General features: G+C 45.2%; 1 protein-coding gene across 1 annotated transcript; it reads right to left on the bottom strand.

Annotated features, from left to right (window-relative positions):
* Positions 1-6,477: 6,477 nt before the first annotated feature.
* LOC129205121 (gallinacin-10-like) lies at positions 6,478-9,503 on the bottom strand. Its single transcript, XM_054822213.1, has 2 exons — positions 9,347-9,503; positions 6,478-9,103 (listed from the first exon to the last, which is right to left on the bottom strand). The coding sequence occupies exons 1-2, from the start codon at positions 9,402-9,404 to the stop codon at positions 8,967-8,969; spliced, it is 195 nt and encodes a 64-aa protein (XP_054678188.1). The 5' UTR covers positions 9,405-9,503; the 3' UTR covers positions 6,478-8,966.
* Positions 9,504-20,428: the final 10,925 nt, after the last annotated feature.

Genomic DNA, 20,428 nt, shown 5'->3' with positions numbered 1-20,428 from the left:
GGTACATGGTGTTCGTTACCCTTGATGTAGCGCTTGATAGAGGCTGCTCATGCATGAAACTAGTTTTCAGTGGGGGATCTCCAGTCCTAGTGACTGAAATGGCTGTCCAATCCGGCTCCCTGCCATGGAAGAGAGCTGTGAAGGGAAGTCACTGGTCAGCAAATTTCTGGAAAGTCCCTGTCCCAATCACCATTTTGAAAACACAGGTTATCAAGGAGATTTTCTGCATTAGCTTTGGAATGTGTGCATCAATCAAGAGATCTCTTTTCTCCCATAGCTTGAGTTGCACTATCAAAGTGTTTGAGTCCAGCTGCCTTCCTGCCAGTGCTCCAAGGGAAAAAAACAAAGGTGTCTTAGGAGGGAAGTTCTCAGTAGACATGGAATGAGGAATTTCTTGGGTGGGACTCTCAGTGGGCAGTGCATGAGAGATACAAGTCAACAAACTGGTGCGGGAGAAGCAGGTGCCTGTAGAGCAAGTGACACAGGAGAGCTGTATCAGCCCTAAGGCTCCACTCAGGGGACATGGGGAGTGCAGAGGTGGGAAAGAGACTCAAGGAGCTCCATGGAAATTGGGCAGAAAGGGAAGAGTGATCTTGAAGTTACTCGTGTATGGCAGTGAGGGTAGATGTTGGGATGAAACACAAGACCTTGATGGACGTGAGGTGCGGCATCTAGAGACAGAAGTGGAGACCACCCTGTTTGGAATAACACACCTATGACTTAAACACTAGAGATGTGCTTTGTTGGGACAAGGGAAAAATCTGAGGCGCAATCTGTCCTGAGTTTATCTGGACTTAATACCAGAGATTTTCTTACAGGAGAAACTTGAGGGATGGAGAACAGATAATTCATGTCTGTAGCAGTAATTTAAACAGGATCAGAATATGGGCAGTGAGATGTTCTTGCTAAATGTCTAAATGTTATCAGACCTTTGTTGTAGCTTAGGATTGGGTCAGCTAGCCATGTCCTGAACAAATCCTGGGCATGGTTCAGGGGTTACCACAGACCAGGAACAGTTCTTGGTACACATCTTGAATGCAACAGTCTTATTTTGGAGGCAAAAAGATCTGGTGAGTGTCTTCCACTTCGCCAGAAATCTGTCCTTGGACTTTTTAGTTGCTGATATAAATGTACCCAGTCAGGCAGGTTACTTGAGGCAGCTTCAAGCATGGATTACTGCTAAATCCTCAAGCTAAGCTGTCTAGGAAGCCACTGAAGTAGTTGGAATATGTAGCCCTTAGGTGTTATTTAACATTTCCAGAGTATGTGCCTATTGTAGATGTTGATTTAGAAGAAAGTGATCTAGCCTCATTTGATAGATCCAAAGCTGCAGAAGTCAAGAGATTTTTTTTTTTTTTAATAAATACAGTTTATAGAAATCTTGTGTAAAATCTTTGGAAAATAACAGGGAAATGTTGGACATCTTGTCCACAGACTAACAGGACAGGAATGTTGTCAATGGGAAAGTTAAGATGAATAAAATAAAATGTTGCACAACTTCTGTGTTAATTTGACCTTTTTGATTTCTGCATTACTTTTGTGTTTATGATTAGAGTTCTTTTTAGACTATTTAGATACAAAAAAAGGGCTACAGTTGTGGGGAAGTAGCAACTCTTTCTTTGGCTTGATAGAGCTCCAGATTCAGAGACATGAGGATTAATTAAATTGCTTAAAAATAGGCTCCAGTGCCATGGTGAAACCCCTAGGTTTTTTCTGATGCACCTGGATGAAAACAGCCCTAATATCCTTTCAAGACAAATCATAGAATCATAGAATATCCCAAGTTGGAAAGAACCCATAAGGATCATCGAGTCCAACTCCTGGCTCCACACAGGACCAGCCAAATCAGAGCATATGACTGAGAGTGTTGTCCAGACGCTTCTTGAACTCAGTCAAGCTCGGTGCTGTGACCACTTCCCTGGGGAGCCTGTTCCAGTGCCCGACCACCCTCCCAGTGAAGAACCTTTTCCTGATATCCAACCTAAACCTCCCCCATCGCAGCTTCATGCCGTTCCCTCAGGTTCTGTCACTGGTCACCAGAGGGAGGAGATCAGTGCCTGCCCCCTTGCTCCCCCTCGTGAGGAAGCTGTAGGCTGCGATGAGGTCTCCCCTCAGTCTCCTCTTCTCTAGGCTGAACAAACCAAGGGACTTCAGCCTCTCCTCATATGTCTTCCCCTCTAGACCCTTCACCATCTTTGTTGCCCTCCTTTGGACATTCTCCAATAGTTTTATGTCCTTTTTGTACTATGGCACGCAAAACTGCACGCAGTACTCGAGGTGAGGTGAACCAGTGCAGTGTAGAGTGGGACAATCACTTCCTTAGAGCGGCTAGCAACGCCGTGCTTGATGCACGCCAGGATACAGTTGGCCTTCCTGGCAGCCTGGGCACACTGTTGACTCATGTTCAACTTGCTGTCGACCAAGACCCCAAGTCCCTTTCAGCATGGCTGGTCTCCAGCATCTCATCGCCCAGTCTGTATGTATAGCCAGGGTTGCCCCTTCCCAGGTGCAGAATCCGGCACTTGCCCTTGTTAAACCTCATGTGGTTGGTGATTGGCCAGTTCTCCAATCTGTCCAGATCTCTCTGCAAGGTCTCTCTACCCTCGACAGAATCAACAGCTCCTCCCAATCTGGTATCATCTGCAAACTTGCTCACGACACCTTCTAGTCCTACATCCAAGTCGTTTATGAAAACATTAAAAAGAACTAGCCCTAAAATGGAGCCCTGGGGAACCCTGCTAGTGACTGGCCGCCAGCCTGATGTAACCTCGTTTACCATAACTCTTTGGGCCCGACCCGTCAGCCAGTTGCTCACCCATTGCACTATGTTTTTGTCAAGCTGTATGTTGGACAGTTTGTCCAGAAGGATACTGAGAGAGACAGTATCGAAAGCTTTACTGAAATTTAAAAAAATTACATCAACTGGCTTGCCTTGGTGTGGTGGGTTGACCCTGGCTGGAGGCCAGGTGCCCACCAGAGCAGCTCTCTCACTCCCCTCATTCACTAAACAGGGGAGAAAAGGCATAACGAAATGCTTGTGGGTCGAGATAAGGACAGGGAGAGATCACTCACTAATTATCGTCATAGGCAAAACAGACCAAACTTAGAGAGGGAATTCATCTGATTTATTACTAGGCAAAACAGAGTAGAGGAATGAGAAAATAAAATCAACTCTTAAAACACTTCCCCCCACCCCTCCCATCTTCCCGGGCTCAACTTCACTCCCAGCTTCAACCTTCCCCCCCTCAGCGGCACAGGGGGACGGGGAATGGGGGTTACGGTCAGTTCATCTCACGGTGTTTCTGCCGCTTCTTCATCCTCAGGGGGAGGACTCCTCTCATCGTTCCCCTGCTCCAGCATGGAGTCCCTCTCACGGGGTGCAGACCTTCAGGAGCAGACTGCTCCAGCGTGGGGTCCTCCATGGGGTCACAAGTCCTGCCAGCAAACCTGCCCTGGCGTGGGCTCCCCTCTTCACGGGTCCACTGGTCCGGCCTGGAACTTGCTCCAGCGTGGGCTTCCCACAGGCCACAGCCTCCTTCAGGTGCCTCCACCTGCTCCGGCGTGGGGTCCTCCACGGGCTGCAGGTGGAATCTCTACACCCCCTCATCCTTCCTCCATGGGCTGCAGGGGGACAGCCTGCTTCACCATGGCCTTCACCACGGGCTGCAGGGGGATCTCTGCTCCGGCGCCTGGAGCACGTCCTGCCCCTCCATCTGCACTGACCTTGGTGTCTGCAGAGTTTCTTACATCTTCTCACTCCTCTCTCCGGCTGCAAAAGCTCTCTAAGTGTTTTTCTTCTTCTTAAATATGTTATCACAGAGGCGCTGATTGGCTTGGCCTTGGCCAGGGGCGGGTCCGTCTTGGAGCCGGCTGGCATTGGCTCTATCAGACACAGGGGGAGCTTCTAGCAGCTTCTCACAGAAGCCACCCCTGTAGCCCCCCCACTACCAAAACCTTGCCACGCAAACCCAACACACTTGGTCAACTAGATGGGTGACCTCGTCATAAAAGGAAACTAAGTTTGTTAAACAGGCCCTTCCTCTCACGAACCTGTGTTGGCTGTGACCAACGACTGCGTTGTCCTTCAGGTGTTTTTCTATAACTCCCAGCGTAATTTTCTCCATAATTTTACCAGGCACTGAAGTGAGACTGACAGGCCTGTAATTACCAGGGTCGTCTTTCTTGTCCTTCTTGAAGACTAGAACATCGTTTGCCAGCTTCCAGTCAACTGAGACCTCTCCAGATTCCCAAGACTGTCGAAAAATAATTGAGAGAAGTCTTGCAATGACATCAGTCAGCTCTCTGAGCACCCTAGGATGAATACCATCAGGCCCCATGGACTTGTATGCATCCAGGTGAAGCAGCAATTCTTGCACAAGTTCGGAGTCAGCTGGTGTGTTGGGTTTCGTAGCGGGGGTGCTACAGGGGTGGCTTCGGTGAGAAGCTGCTAGAAGCTTCCCCTGTGTCTGATAGAGCCAACGCCAGCCGGCTCCATGACGGACCCGCCCCTGACCAAGGCCAAGCCAATCAGCGCCTCTGTGATAACATATTTAAGAAGGAAAACAAAACAGTTGGGGGAAGCTTTTGCAACCGGAGAGAGGAGTGAGAAGATGTAAGAAACTCTGCAGACACCAAGGCCAGTGCAGAAGGAGGGGGAGGAGGTGCTCCAGACACCAGAGCAGAGATCCCCCTGCAGCCCGTGGTGAAGACCATGGTGAGGCAGGCTGTCCCCCTGCAGCCCATGGAGGAAGGATGAGGGGGTGTAGCGATTCCACCTGCAGCCCATGGAGGACCCCACGCCGGAGCAGGTGGAGGCACCTGAAGGAGGCTGTGGCCTGTGGGAAGCCCACGCTGGAGCAAGTTCCAGGCCGGACCGGTGGACCCGTGGAGAGAGGAGCCCACGCCAGTGCAGGTTTGCTGGCAGGACTTGTGACCCCATGGGGGACCCCATGCTGGAGCAGTTTGCTCCTGAAGGTCTGCACCCCATGAAAGAGACCACGCTGGAGCAGTTCGTGAAGGACTGTAGCCCGTGGGAGAGACTCCATGTTGGAGCAGGGGAATGTTGAGAGGAGTCCTCCCCCTGAGGACAAAGAAGCGGCAGAGACACCGTGTGATGAACTGACCCGAACCCCCATTCCCCACCCCCCTGTGCCGCTGGTGGGGGGCGGAGGTTGAAGCCAGGAGTGAAGTTGAGCCTGGGGAAGATAGGAAGGGTAGGGGGAGGTGTTTTAAGACTTGATTTTGATTCTCATTGCTCTACTCTGTTTTGCTTAGTAATAAATTAGATGAATCTCCTCTCTACATTCGGTCTGTTTTGCTTGTGACGGTAACTAGTGAGTGATCTCTCCCTGTCGTTATCCCGACCCAAGCCTTTTGTTATACTTCTCCTCCTCATCATGCTGGGGAGGGGTGAGTGAGCGGCCCCATGGCACCCAGCTGCTGGCTGGGCCTAAACCATGACAGCTGGGAGTTTATCGTTACCACAGTCATGGTCCTCCAACTCGGGGCAACTGGGGTCCCAGAGCCCGTCATCAGGTGTTGAAGACAGAGGCTAAGGCGGCGTTAAACGTCTCTGCTTTGTCTATGTCCCTGTTTGTAAGGTGACCATTCTCGTCGAGCAACGAGCCAATATTCTCTCTGGTCCTCCTTTTGTTATTAACGTATTTGAAAAAGTGCTTTTTATTGTCCCCCACAGTACTGGCCAGCTTCAACTCTAACTGAGCTTTGGCCACACAAATTTTCCCTCTACAAAGGCGAGCAGCATCCCTGTAGTCCTCCGACGTTGCCTGACCCTGCTTCCAGCGGGCATACACTTTCTTTTTCCACCTAAGCTCTAGAAAAAGATCCCCGATGTAGGAATGTAGGAAATTTACTCAAAAAAATTGACTTCTTGCCTCCATGACTAGCTGTAATGGGAGAAAAGAAATTGATTGTGCATCTGTAAGTATTGGAAGAAACAATGAAAACTGCCTTGGTTTTGCATTTTTAGCTCTATAGAGCTCATGGCTACATCTGTACTACTTAATTGAACAAGCCATTTAATTTATTTTTATGACAGCTACTGAACACAGGTCTGTTGTTTTCAGAAACAGTCTATATATCACCCCAAATCTTATTTCTGGGTAGAGATAGTTCAGATCCCATCACTGTGTTTATGAAATAAGGTGTGTGTATATATCTCTCTCTCTCCAAAGTTTGCAATACTGGAGGTGTTTCTTGATTGCTGTTTTGTCATCCAATCGCTCACCACCAAGAGTTGCTTCTACAGTTCTTCACACTCAATTTTTAGGCTTGTCATCCTGAATACTTAGCTATCATCATCAAACCTGGTTGCTCTTTTAGCCATCCCCTTTTCCAAATCACTTGGGAACATGTGAGACTTCACGGACTTATTTGTTTAAAAAGATTGCATGACACAACAAGCCTTGAGTTAAAACCACAGAGAAAATTGCTGTTAGTAACAATAAGAGATCACAGTTATTGGTTTAAGAAGACATTTATTTTTGTAGGTGAATAAAATAACAATATATTGCTTCACATCCTCCGAGACCTGCATGAACTTGAACTGATTGAACAACCAAACATCCCCGTGAGGTAGGCTGGAATAAGTGGCCAAGGTGCCAAAGTGGCTTGTGTATTAAGAGCAAAAAAGGGAGTGACTTCAGCAAGGAAAAACCTGGATCTCCAGAAGCAGTGTGCTAACAGGACGTGCCCTCTGGAAGCTTCTTTTAATGCTCATTTGCAGGAGGGTTTAGACAGAGGAGGAATCCATCAAAATCACCTCCTCAAGGTAGCGGAAATGTTGCTGGCACAAGGGCACTGACCCAGGAAAGCTTTCTCTTCTTACTCTGCCAAAATCCTGTAAGGATACAAAGTGACTTGTTATTTTGCCGAAGTGTAATCTAAAATCAATCTCTGAAATCCTCAATACCCATTAATTACCTTTCAGAATAAATGTACAGGGTAGGTTCAGCCTACAGGTTTAAAAATCTATATTTAAATGGAAGGGTCCCCATCTGTGCTGGAGGTTTATGTCTGCAGATGTCCATGACATTGTTCATAGGCATGAACTATGGTCACTGGCAAACTAGTTGTATTACCACTAGTAATAAAATTTTGATTCATCTCACCCTAAAATAAAAATGAGGGATTTGATTTAGTTACTGAATCACACAAGTCTAGTGCCATTTGAAGAGCTCTGGGGTATATGCTTGGCCCCAAGTCATCTTTTCTGAAAAGCAATGTTTTCCCATAGGTCATGAGCTATCTCAGCCAGATCTGTATATGTGGTTTAAATACTCCAAAACACCTCAAATGCCACTAAACTTCTCAGTGTAGCTTACTGAATTAAACTCTTTGTGCCCAATTTCAAAGATTTCTTTTCAAGCAACTCAGTAGGTTGAATCCTCAGCTGGAAAAAAAAAATGCATATTGTGCCTCAGAATACCCTGTTGGTTTCAACTTCTACTGCTGTGGTGATCAACCCAGCTGAAAATCTCACAGCCCAATAGGAAGAGTTTTAATTCTGAACATCGGTATCCGTCAATGTCTACATATGGCTACATTCTTCTGAGAAAGAGTATTTGTGTAGAAAAATTACACCTGGAGCCAAACTCAGGAAGTCTTGTTCCTTTCCCTGCCCCAATTCTCCTTTGATCAGGCCTAACAGATGTTCTTACAGAAATTTGATGTTGGAGACCTGCCATCTGCTCCTACCAGTCTATTTGCTCTCTGTAGAACTTGCTTCCTAAAGAGAATGGTTGTTCACAGAGACTGAGGGATCGCATCATTCCTTTGTAAAATCATCTATTAGTAGGTTGCTTCTGTATCATTTACTTTCCTGAGTTCCTAAGTAGATGCTTCCTTAGCATCTTAATCTTCTGACAACACACATGTCCTATTATCGGTATGACTTGGGTTTCCCGAAACCACTGTCTGACTGAGGATCCATCCCCATGAGCTGAACTAGTGCCGTGCAACCTCTTCCCTAGAGACGTATCATTACACTTTCTTCAGTTTCTGGGAACCTTTGAACCCTGGCAATTCTCTAAATAACAGAATAAGGAGTTGTGGAAAGTTCAGAAAATACAGATCTGAGCTCTCTATTTTGAACCAGGGTCTGTTCAGTCACTTCAGTGACTGAGGATCTGCCTGAATGTCTCTTGCTGGGATGAGTTATGTCATCACACCTGTCCTTTTTGTCAATAGATACAGGAACTCCTCCTAATTTGCAATTGAATTCAGTATATGTGACAATCACTGCAGCTGGCAATGATCGTCACGTGGCCATCAGTGGAACAAAACTATTGTAAGAATTAAATGCCTGAGGAATATGTTTTATCTTAGGCTAAAGTGCATTCCCCAAAAGCATGTTCGAAACCTTAAGGAAAGAAAAAATCTTGTTATCAGGGAAACTCCAGGCATTATTAGAAAGTGGTCTCCAAAGTCAAAAGTAAAATGCACACTCAGTTGTCTCCAGTCACTAACAAATTAATTCTTCTTCATCTTTATATGAGCTGCACAGTGGTGGGAGGAAGGAAAGATGGGAAGAGAATGAGAAGCAGAGTTCTGTGAACAATTTTCCTCCTTTAAAATGGAATTTTCTAGGTCATTTTGGAAATTAAAAGAACAGAGTAAGGGAGGAGAAATTGTTTTCCCTGATGGGTGAAAATACTGTGAAATATTTTCCTAATAAATTCTTGAAAAAAAAATCAAAATAAAGCAGAAAATACTGTATTCTGGGAAATTTTAACCCTCCTGAACTTTTTCTTTCATACATGACTTCCATCAAAATGAATTGTCTCCTCAAACACACAACTATGATGGATATATGTTCGTCCTCCATCTGGACTTTCTCAGAAATGGCTGCCCTGAAAGCCCCACGGAGTTGTGCATATTATTCAGAGAAACAGTAGCTAAAGTGGCAGAACAAAAATCCCCTCTGATGCCCTTCAGTCCTGTGGCACTTACTTGGAACAGCATTTCAGCAGCCCCCCGTGGCACGACCCTGAGACAGTGAAGGTGGGTGGGCATGGCCCAGCGCGGCAGAAATTTCCCTGGCTCCTGCACGCTGCAGTGTCAGCAAAAGTAGGATCTGCAGAACCTGTGGGAAGGGAAAGATGTTAAAATATCAATTTTCTGTCTAAAATTATGATGGATAAACATGTGTTGTCTTTTTAGGAAGACAGCCATCATGAGCACAGATGTTCTTGGTCCCAGTCACTACAGAGCACCATCTCAACACCGTCAGATGCTGCCTGTCAGCTGATGGTTGCTTTTTTCCTCCTATGCACACACTTCTGCTTACAAGCCCTTCCATTCTTTTAGGATATACTTTGCTTCTCACCTGGTGCAGCCTGGAAGAGAAGGAAGACAACAGCGAAAAGCAGGTAGAGGATCCTCATGGCTGCCAGTGGGTTGTGGACTCTGTGTCCCTGCAAAGCGCCTGAAAGACTGATGGAGGATGAAGTTTGCTTGAGGAAGAGGCTAGAAGAGCACCTGGTTTTTATAGGGCCTGTGGGGTTGTGCAAGCTTGACGGCTGAGTGCTTTGTCAATAAGTAACTGCACCCAACCTTCTGGAAAGCAGAATGGTTATCCCCCTTATCGCAGGTTGCAATGAAATGTGCAGCGAACATGTTGCAATCCCCAAGGGTGAATTTCCACTGACCGTGTCAGTTATATAACGTGACCATCAGCCAAGCCCCACCGAGCTGCACCAGTTTGCATGGCTTTTGCAGAGCCATTTCCAACACGGGCATGGGGATGGGTCAGGTGGAGGGTTTGGGAGTCAGCCACCGTTGGAGTCTGGTCCCAGCATTGACCCTGGATCCGTCAGTCACTGACAAGTCACGTAACATTTTGTCTCCATGGCCCCGTCCCTGTCACCAGGTGGATGATGTCAAAGACTCGGGAAAGCATTGGGAAAGATTTGAGACAATGGGGCTTTTCTTTGTCACTTTTTAAACAGGTTTCAGGGCATACTCACCCACTGCAGAGGGCTGACACAAAGCCCTCTCCCTCCTTTAATTCTCGTTTACATTCCACCTTGATGCTTTGCATTTTTACCAACTTTTGATGTCCCCTTTTGTTTCCCCTGACATTGCCCCAAAATGCTGGGAGAATGGGCTGATTCCATAAGAATCTTGGCGGACATAACGCGTCAAAGTGCAACATCTTCTGGGGCTTCACTTCAGAGCATCATCCCCACGGCTGTAAATTTTCTGAGAAGCGTTGCTTAGGGGATCAAAGCACTGAAGGTTCTTCTTCACGAAGTCCTGGTCTTGTAAATGTCAGACGACTGCAACAGCTTTGCACCCATGGGAATCCTCCCTTTGCCCAAATACTGTCACACACAATAAACACGTTAATCTCTGCCAAAGCCCAGACCTTTCTGCAGCTCCTAGCTCTGGCATTCTGGTTCAGCGATTCGTTTCCTTATTACCTTGCTTATTATATTTAACTGGGAGTTAATGGTATTTTTGTTCTAAGAATTATTAGTAGGATAAAAACATTACTGATGTTTATGTTTAATCTACATACTAACGGGCAAGCTTCAGCGGCTGGGAAAGTAGCAACAACATGAGTTACTTAAGTGTTTATGCAGCAAATAGCAGTAAGATAAACAGTGATTTCCCTCTTCTACCCATAAAATCTAATTAACCAGGAAATGCCAAGCACTCCAGAATGTCCTTTTTTTGTACCCTTGCGTCAGAAATTATCTCTTTTTTTTTTTTTGCCAGCAACTCTCCAGCTTTCCCCAGTTCTAATGGAGAGGAGAGCAGATTTGTCACTCCTCTCTTTTCTCTTTCAGTGAGTTGTCAGTGGGACACCCTGGCAGAAAGACAGGTACCTGACCTGCAACATGAACATGAAGAAATCAGGAAACGAACCCCCCCCCCCTTTTTTTTTAAATGAAGACCCATTGAAATGTGAATTTCCCCCCACTTGTCTCTCACATAGACAGGACAACGGTGTTGTGATGTTTTGCAAATGAAAGTGTGTTTTTTGAGCACTCATTGCTCCCTAAAGAAGTTCTTGTTAGGGAGGAGTCGTGTTTTCCCCAAATAAAATCAGAATGTGGCACTGGGGAACATGGCAACTACTCTTTGCTATCACATCCAGCATTTGAACAAGCTCCACCTGCATTCAAGGTTGTATTAGAGTCAAATTATTTAAATTTCAGTGATGTAAATTGCCATAGCATTCACAGATTTTGCTGAACAACCTTATTTCTTGCTCTAGGAAAGTGAGCCACATTTTAAGCCCTGCTAGCACAGGCAGACTGAAAATGTCATTCAGAGCAATAGGAAAATTCCATTACTTTGTCTCCTAGTAAAAACAAAGACAGGTGCAAGCTGGTTGCTTAAAACCAGGCTAAACTTGTATAAAACACCTGAGGAGCAGAGCAATTTGTACAGCACAGGAGTGACCTGGGGCTGGACCATGACAGAGTGTGCGTGGAGCTGTGTCCCATGGCAGTCATGGCCAGGAGGGAGTTCTGGGGATCTCTGTGGAATGTTAACTTCCAGACATAATCTGGCAACTCAAGGAGTGGTAGGTACCACCCCAGAGAAATCAAGATCTCTAAGCAAATAGGTAAAAAAAAAATAAAAATCTTAAAATAGGTAAAAAAACCCCTTAAAATTTTATGCAAGAAAACTGTGATGCAAATAAGACATAAAGAATTACATTTTACTACCATATTGGTAGCAAATGCGAGAAAGGGAGGACACACATGACAGTCAAAAGACATTTAATTTTCTCTTTGAGATTGGGAAGAGATGGCTGGCCTATAACAGTAGAAGTTGCCTTACTTGTGCTCCAACAGCTAAGTGCAAGAGAAGGACTTGGTACCTCAGCAGATCTCTGGATGATCATGAAGGATGTGATATCTCAGAATGGTGCTCCCTTTATTTCTCCCCATTAACTAATAGGAAATTTTGTAAATCTGTGAGGTATGTACAGGTATTTATGTCTGATGTTTGCAATCTAGTTTTGCTGGATTTTGCCCTAGCAGCACAGCTTTCCAAAGGTGGTATTGCAAGCAAAATATGAAATGCTGAGTGGGGCCAGCCCTTACAAACATCACCTCTCCTAATAAAGGAGCACACAGTGACTGAGTAGATTTCTTGGTCTTCTGCAAGGCAGGCATTTTTCTTCTTTTCTTCTCACCTTGATTGACAAACTACCTCTCATAATAGTTCATAATGAGCATTGTATATGGTGTTGATTGCTTTTGGCATCAACGTTTTCTCAAAGACGTTCTCTTAAGCACAACTTCACAGCTAATGGCTAATAAAATGTTGAGATTAGGGGGTTTTAGAGTCTAAAAACTATTATACTTTTGAGAATCATTTTTTATAATGGGGCACATGTATTTAGACACTGGTAAGACTTGATTTTGCTATTTTAACTATGAGTATGCAGTTAAAACCAGAAAACACATGGGTATTTAGAAAAGCATATGCTTACAGCCCACTAAAACCAAGTTCATGTTAGCACATACTTCAGTATGCTCCTGGCTTTCCTAATTATGGCACAAATCCTTACAATACATGCAGATTGATTTATGTTTTCATTGTTGCATCTTGCATTAGTCACTGATAAGTTAATTAATTATGGTAATAGTATGTTCTTCAATTGTGCACTTTGACACTTCCAAGTTTTAGCAAACAAGATAAAAGAACATAGGTTGAAATCTTACATTCATTTTATCACCATCATTGCATAAAGACAGGGCAATTTTAACAAACATTTGTTTTTTCCTACTTTTGTAGCTGGCTAGTCTGCCTTTACAATTTCCTCTCTGGAAATCAATGTCAATCAAATTTACAGCCCTTTCCTTTGCAGTGTGAGTAATGGGGTGGTTCCCTCCCTCAGCTGACTGCAGATACCTGTTGGTAAGAGATGTGCGTTCTTTGCACATCTGCCTGGATAGCTACAGGTGAAGCTGGCATCCAACCTGCTTCTCCACTGCATCTTACATCTCTTGACACATAGGCATATCACTCATAGTTCAGGGAAGGAGCAGCTCAGACCAATCAGTGTGCAAATCCGTGTGGACTCTGGACCGCCTCCATGCCCATTTGTTAACTTGCCATCCCGCAGGGTATCCTTCGGCATCTTGCTAAGGGCACAGTGAGAATGGAAACGAGGGCTGATGTTGTTTCATCCACGGAGCTACAGTAGTGGAAATCCTCTAATAGATATGCTTTGCTCTTGTGCAAAAGATTCTCACGTGCAACTTGTCAGTAGAGTGTTTTATGCCATTTCACAGGGGCTAAATGGGTGCCCAAGGCTCAAAGCAAAGACCATCGGGCACATTTTACCCCTGTTCTTCCATCAGTTCTCACTGTGCTTGTGATAGCTAAAATGGTCCTCTACTAGAGAAACTCTTTAAACCTTTTAGAGGAAAAAAGTACAGCAAAGAGCAGTTAAAGAATCCTGATGTGCATGAGACTTGCTGGCATCACTGAAAAGGCACAAATCTGAGGTGGGCAGAAGAGGTGGCTGCAGAGCCTCTGTGCATGTAAGGTTCAGGGATGCTGCAATGCTGAGGTCTGGGAACCTCGTCAATTATTACCTAGCCTTGATTGCTTTGATCTCAATTGCATGTGTCCTCATGTTGCAATCCATACAGTGAGTCAACATTAAATAGACCTTTACATGACAACACTGAAAATCAGCACAGAGAATGTAATGTCCTCTGCATCTCTAAAGCCCATGCGAAAGGAAGATTCCTCTGTAGGGACGAGGTTGAGAAGGAATAATAATCAGTGTTTGAGGGGAAGGCCGGGAGGCAGGATCTCCTGTATGTTATGGAGAAAGGACTAGTACTTCTCTGGTTCTTCTTGATGAGTTTCCTGATCTGCCACACAGCACTAATGCCGCTGGAGTGATGCTTTTCCTGGAAGGGACTGAGGCTTCTGTGTGGATGGTATCATAAGAAATAGCACAGAAGCTTTAATTTTTAAGAACTACTGTGCAGTTGATGACAAACTGAAAGACCAGAAGTGTTTTCATTAGACAGTGAGCAGCGTCTAAATGCTTCCCTCTGTGCAGCACCAAAATGTCTACTCCCATGGTGTATCGGGTAGATTTCTGTTGACTTTGGCACCGTCATCATCAAAAATAAAATCACAGGAGCTCCATTGGCTCTTATTAGGAAGGAAGCTGCTAAAGCTGCAGCCACAAGAATGACAGTCATATATATCAGACAGGTCAGCATGGCATTGACCTTCACCCGCATATGCATGCTTGTTTTCATGTGTGATAGACAAGTTCGTTTTGTCCGCTACATCCAAGATCTCATTATAACCTGTCAAGTTGCAGCTAATACAGTTAGTAGAGTCTGAACAGTCATTCAGCTGACCTGTGTCTGTACAAACGGACTAAATAGCTTCAAGATGTGATCACTGAAAATTGAACATCTAAATACTAAATTATTAGAACAGCCCTGGCAGTTTTGGCGTCTGCTAGCTCTCTGCCAAAAATTCTTGGGCTGTTTCAATGATTAGTCCTGGCTAGGAACTATTCCAGTAGGCAGTCTGATGTGGTAACCTTGTTTTGGAGGCTAAGATAGTTGCGCAATATGGGTATGGCCACACCATGCCATAGGATCTCAGGAACTAGAGAAAGACACTGTTACTGGTACAGATGTATAGCTTTCCAGTCTGTATTTGCAACTAATGATATTACAGATATTCATATTTGTCTGGTTTCACACCAATTGCAAATGAGTCTTTAACAAGGTGCTCAAGCAATCACCTCCCTTCCCTCTACCCATAGCCCAGCTGTCCCGAACACCTCTTTGTCCTGCTGCTAGCAATCTTTCTTGTGTTGTAAACAATTTGGGATTAAGACAACTATCTTCTACACAGCTCGGTGTCCTGACTAAGGTTTGGAGTTCCACGGAGTTTTCTCCCTGTGCCTGTCACAGTGATTAGGTGCTTGTGAATGACGTCTAAATCCCACGTTGGAAGCCAACCGTTGCAGATCTCTGTTTGAACAGATGACACACAGTGGGGCATAATACTAAAAGCAAATGTATCACCTATCTAACAAACAAAATATGTCCATGGTGTTATACAAGATGTCTTGAAATATAATCCTTTACAGAACAAAGCAAACAAGCCACCTGGAGGACTCCCTTTTAATAAATACCTGAAGTTACTTCAGTTTACTTAATTACTTCATTTCTAGGCCTCTGGAAAGCAGCTCACATCTTCCGAGGTGTCGTGGTTTAGCCCCAGCTGGCAGCTGAGCATCACACAGCCACTCGCTCCCTTCCCCCTCCTCCTTCCCCCCCCCTCCCCTCTCCCCTCAGTGGGATGGGGAGGAGAATGGGAAGGAAAAGGCAAGACCAGGTGGGTTGGTATAAGGACAGTTTACTGGGATAGCAAAGGGAGAGGGCAAACCAAACCAAACCAAAACAGTACTTAACAGAGCATACAAAACTGGTGATACACAATGCAGTTTCTCACCCAAGCACCGTACAGCTCAGACCGCACTCTCAGACCCATCCCAAAACCAGACTGTCCCCAAGCCACGCGTCCTGGAGATGCTGCTGCCCCTCCCCGACTAGCCCCCCTGTCATACTGAGCGTGATGTCACATGGTATGGAATACCCCCTTTGGTCAGTTTGGGTCACCTGTCCTGTCTGTGTCCCCTCCCAACTCCTTGTGCACCCCCAGCCATCCCGCTGACAGGGCAGTGCGAGAAGCAGAAAAGGCCTTGGCTCTGTGTAAGCACTGCTCAGCAACAGCAGGTCCATAGAACAAAAACATCTCTATATTATCTATGCTGTTGCCAGCACAAATCCAAAACATAGCCCCATACTAGCTACTGTGAAGAAAATGAACCCTCTCAGCTGAAACCCGGACACGAGGTCAATATCACAGGCAAAACCCAGTTATGTAAACCATGACATAATCAAGTACATAATCAATTTCCAATGAACTGATCAGTGCATTGTGTAATACACACGGGGCTGGAGGCATATGTGGTATTTGCTTTATACCACCTGGTGGGCTACTTCTGCTGAGGATGGGAAGAGAAGGGGCAGCGCCTGGCTGGGTACCAAGAGCTCTTTCCTTGTGCCTTCATCACCAAAATGTTTGCTTCCCAAATCCTAGTTTAAGACAAGTTTCAGTTAATTTTCTGGATGGAACTGTGCCCTTTGTGGGTTGAAAACACCTCAATATATGACTATGCCATTTCTTAGAGGTCAGAGACAGGACCCTACGCCTCTCCTTGATATCTACTGTCTCTGTCCCTAAAATATTTCCTTGAGATAAGGATAGATAAGCATCTATCAGGTAAACCTCTGGGAGCACCATGTAAATCTGCTCTCTGTCTCTCTCCTTATTTCACCTCCCCATCCACGGATGGTGTTTCCACACCACTCTGGCCCCCATGCTGGGGGATGAGGCTTGGTCCAATCTTAACTGGGAGCAGGACTGATACTGCAGCATCTGCAGAGGCCAGACTGAAAGAGTGCCTCAAAAGGAAAAGGAAGCCATTGAGGTGTTAATTTTTGAACTCCCTTGTTCACAGGCACACCTATAGGGCCTGATTTTGACAAAATGCTCAAGGGTCTTTACAGGGACCCAACCCCACAGTAGCTAAGAGGGTCACTTCCAGCCTTCTGCATAAAGGTCTCCACAGAGCCACCCACGGCTAATAGCTCCTGCTCCCCTGTGCATGACTTTGCTGGGAAAACATGCCTTTCATGGCAGCACCTCAACCCCCCTGCTCCTAGGATGGGATTCCTGGTGGGTAATGAGCCAGATACTGCCAGGCGAATGACCTTTGGAAAGGCCAAGACTTACTAGCAACATTACGGGCTTCATTTATCAAGAGTCCTCTGTACAGTTTTCACACCCACGTCTTTGCTGGGGGTCTAAAACATGGTTTCACCCACCCTTCACCTTTATCTCCAGCCCTTCAGAGGAGCACTGTGTATGGTTTTGTGAGTGTTGGTACAAAGAGCACGCGTAAAGGTTTGGCCTTGGTAAGGAATTAGAAAAATATAGCAAAAAGTCTAAATACTTACCTATGCAAAAATGTGTCACCTCTTCACAGGCAAGCCCCACGGATCACTGTTCTATAGGTAAGACTTGCAAGGCAGCGTCCTCTGGGCTGCCTAGTCAGATCACCTGAAGCTGATTGTGAATAGGTACATATTTGGCCTTAAAATCTGGGGTTTATTTTCTGTCTAACTCCTTCCATTGGGTTGGGGCAGAAGGATAGATGATGAGCAGGGAAATTTTGGCATGCCAAAAGATATTCTGGTACACCTTCCTGTGTGCTGATGGAGTCTTGTGATGGGTGACAGTGGAGCCAGTCCGGCAGCAGTTCAGATGGAGATTGCCAGAGGAAGGATGGGAAGGAGAGTTGCATCAACCATGCAACTAAACATGACGGGGACACTTCCTAAGACAACTAGGATGGCTGGCCACATCCATACTGTTAAACTCCTTCATCCTCCAGAACAAGGTGGCTGAATTAAAACTATCTGTTGGGAATAGTCCCTGGTGTATGCCAACCCCCAGATGCGCCCAGGACAGTTTGGGTTGGTGCTAGTAGGTCTGGGCCCAAACTGTGCCCAGCTTGGTGATACAAGCTGAAAGAACAGAGCCTTGATCCTGCACTTTTGTCCCTACACTGGTTGACTTGCCAGAATGGTCGTGATTCTGCCTCAGGGAATTTTGCTATGGATGTTCCCACAGGAGAGGGTAGATGGAGCCTTTCCCTCTCTCCTTCCCCTCTGTTCACTCCTCCTGCCCTAAACCACCCACCAGTTATAGTGTATTATTTGGACCAAAGCTGTGCAATCACTGCACAAATAAGTGAAATCTCTTGCTTTTCCCCTACCAACTATTTTGTCCTTTTGATTAAAACAGTTCTTTATTTGTTCAGCCATTTCAACAGTATAAAGAGCATAGGTCTTGTGCAGTGATTTAGTTGCCAGAACAGTTTTGAGTACAGGAATATGATTTAAAATCTCAGAAGCATAGAAGAAGGAAGGAAGCAAGCCAGCAAGCTAAGGAACCAAATCCCATTTAGCAGATAGCTCCTGTTCTTCCATAAGTGACAAAATCCCAGGGAAAGGTTCATAGAAAGGAAAGAAAACATGGTTGATTTTCCATGCACAAAATACTAAGGAGCAGTTGTTCATTTTCTACTGGCACAAACTTTGTGAAAAGGGTGTGCTGAGAGAACATGGTCATGAGGTCAGACATCCAAGAAAATTGTACTGATAGTAGCAAGGTGAGAAGATCTGCCAGGTCTCCGGGCTTTTTCAGATGGGGGGATTAAAGTTACCCAGATATGCTGCACCTGCATGGCTCTCCCCCGCCTTTTTTCAGTTGTGTAAAGTAGGGACCTCACCCTGCTAGGGAAATGGATAAACAGTGCATTTTGCCTTTTTTCCTGATATAAATAAATGTCCTGTAGGCTGGAACAGTGAGATTTTTATAGACAGCTCTCCATGCCTTGTTAATCACAATTTCCTTTGCATTGGAATTTGGTAGTCTCTGTTGTACCCCACCTGGGACCTGGACAGGCAGGTCCTTAGTGGGGAGTCACCAACTGGAAAGGGAAATAGAGACACACAGAGAAGCAGGCAGAGGAGGAGAGAGCAGCCAGGAATCTGCTGAGTCTTGTTAAGGTATTGCACGTCATTCAGTGGCAGCTGAACTTGCCTTGCTGGGTAATTGTGCAACTAATTGATGTTTACAGCAAATTTCAATTATTTGGGACAGCAATAGAAGTGATATATGAGCTACTCAGGAACCATCATCTGTGTGTCCTTTTCTCTCCTGGTTAATGAGAAAAATTGCTCACAAGTGTCTTTCTGGCAGTTTGTATATTTGAAAATGATCAGGCAAATTCCTAGGAAAACATCCTGGAAGGCTGGTGAACACAAACCTATCCCATTTCTGGAAGTAAGTGGCAGTGGGAAGCTCAGAGAGCGTATAAAGGAAAATACAAGGATCAGCCTGTCTTTTTCTTAATATTTTCTGTGGACATCTGGGCTGCTGTAAGAGACAGGACCCTGGAGTAGATGTGGAATGACCGTGCACAACCTTTCCAAACTTTCATCTGAGATGACTTGCCCAAAATCTCACAGAAGGTTGGTCAGGGCAGACCCTTTCAGGGATGGCATGGTGAGCCACATGTGGAGCCTCTGAAGACACAAATTTGATTCCTTGCTTCAACAACCTGTTCTCAAGAAGGTCTTTCCATCCCCATGTTGGTAAAACCAGGAGATTGTTTTCTCTCCTCTCCTTCCCAGGGGTATTATAAAAATTAATGTATGAACGGTGACAACGCTCTGTTGTCCCAGGGGATGCCAATAGATCTGAGATGCTGTAAGGAAAAGGACTCGGTATTTTTCTATCAGCCTTGGGAGAAGGGGAATGATGTGCTGAGCAGGGCCATATGTTCCGGCTCCATCTTGCCACTTTCTTTCTCGGGAGAAATTCACATCATGACTTTTTCACTGCAAACATAAGGCATGAAAAGTGTCTGGCACACTTCTGGGGCTTTGAAAACTCAATGAACTGTGATAGAGCAGTGATACTAGTAGAAGACTAGTTACCTTCAAATTGATGAGCCCTACTTATATACCTGTCATTTAGACATTTATCCATTTAAAAAATTTACACTTGATTGCATCTCACTATCAGCATTGGTGTCTGCTCATGAGGGTGGTCCTTGTGGTCCTTGTGATTTGTCTAGGTCTTCTTGGACTTTGTTCTGCATTTGTCCAGTTCCTAAGGAGCCAACCTGACTTTCACTCAGGAGTATATCCTGGGTCTGATTCAAAAAATCATTATGAATGCAGGTCTTGAACCTGGTGTCAAAAAGAGATTTGAAGATTTGGTTGAAATTGTGGCATAAAAATTTAAACAATTTTGGCTTAAAAAAAAATCATCTAAGAGAAGGGTGCAACCATGAGAGAGAGTGAGTGTGTGTGTGTATGTGTGTGTGTGTTGGGTGTGTGTTTTCAGGTTTGGGGATTGCAACAGAGGGAGATATAAGAAATTGCTTTGAGTCTTTTTTATTGTTGTTTTACCCTGAAATCATTCCAAAGAAATATTTCTCATAGATGTTGGCTGATCATCCATCTCATACCACATCTGGTTTATGGTCTGATTTTAAAGATACCAGTGTACCACCTGAAAGCCCTTCTGCCTCCTGATATCAGCCACATGCTCTCATCAAAATATATACTGGGAGAGAAATAATCCCCAAAACCTCTCTGCTGGGGCAATCTTGACCTCACATTATAACATAAGAACACAGCAATGCCCTATTGGACTGGCTATGTTTAGACCTTTTTGACCTTGCTGGTACTGTCTGCCTTCACAGCTTCCCATGGCATCAAAGTCAACAAATTTGCTGTCTGCAAACGTCAAGATG

This window comes from Grus americana, chromosome 3, assembly GCF_028858705.1.
Source record: "Grus americana isolate bGruAme1 chromosome 3, bGruAme1.mat, whole genome shotgun sequence".
Taxonomy (NCBI): Eukaryota; Metazoa; Chordata; class Aves; order Gruiformes; family Gruidae; genus Grus; species Grus americana.
The sequence above is the reverse complement of the archived record's forward strand: the minus strand, read 5'-3'. Positions and strand labels throughout refer to the sequence as shown.

Coding starts and splice junctions, on each gene's coding strand:
- LOC129205121 (XM_054822213.1), bottom strand. CDS start 9,404: ATGAGGATCCTCTACCTGCTTTTCGCTGTTGTCTTCCTTCTCTTCCAG. Junction 9,104..9,346: donor TCTCTTCCAGGCTGCACCAG/GTGAGAAGCAAA, acceptor CCCTTCCCACAG/GTTCTGCAGATCCTACTTTT.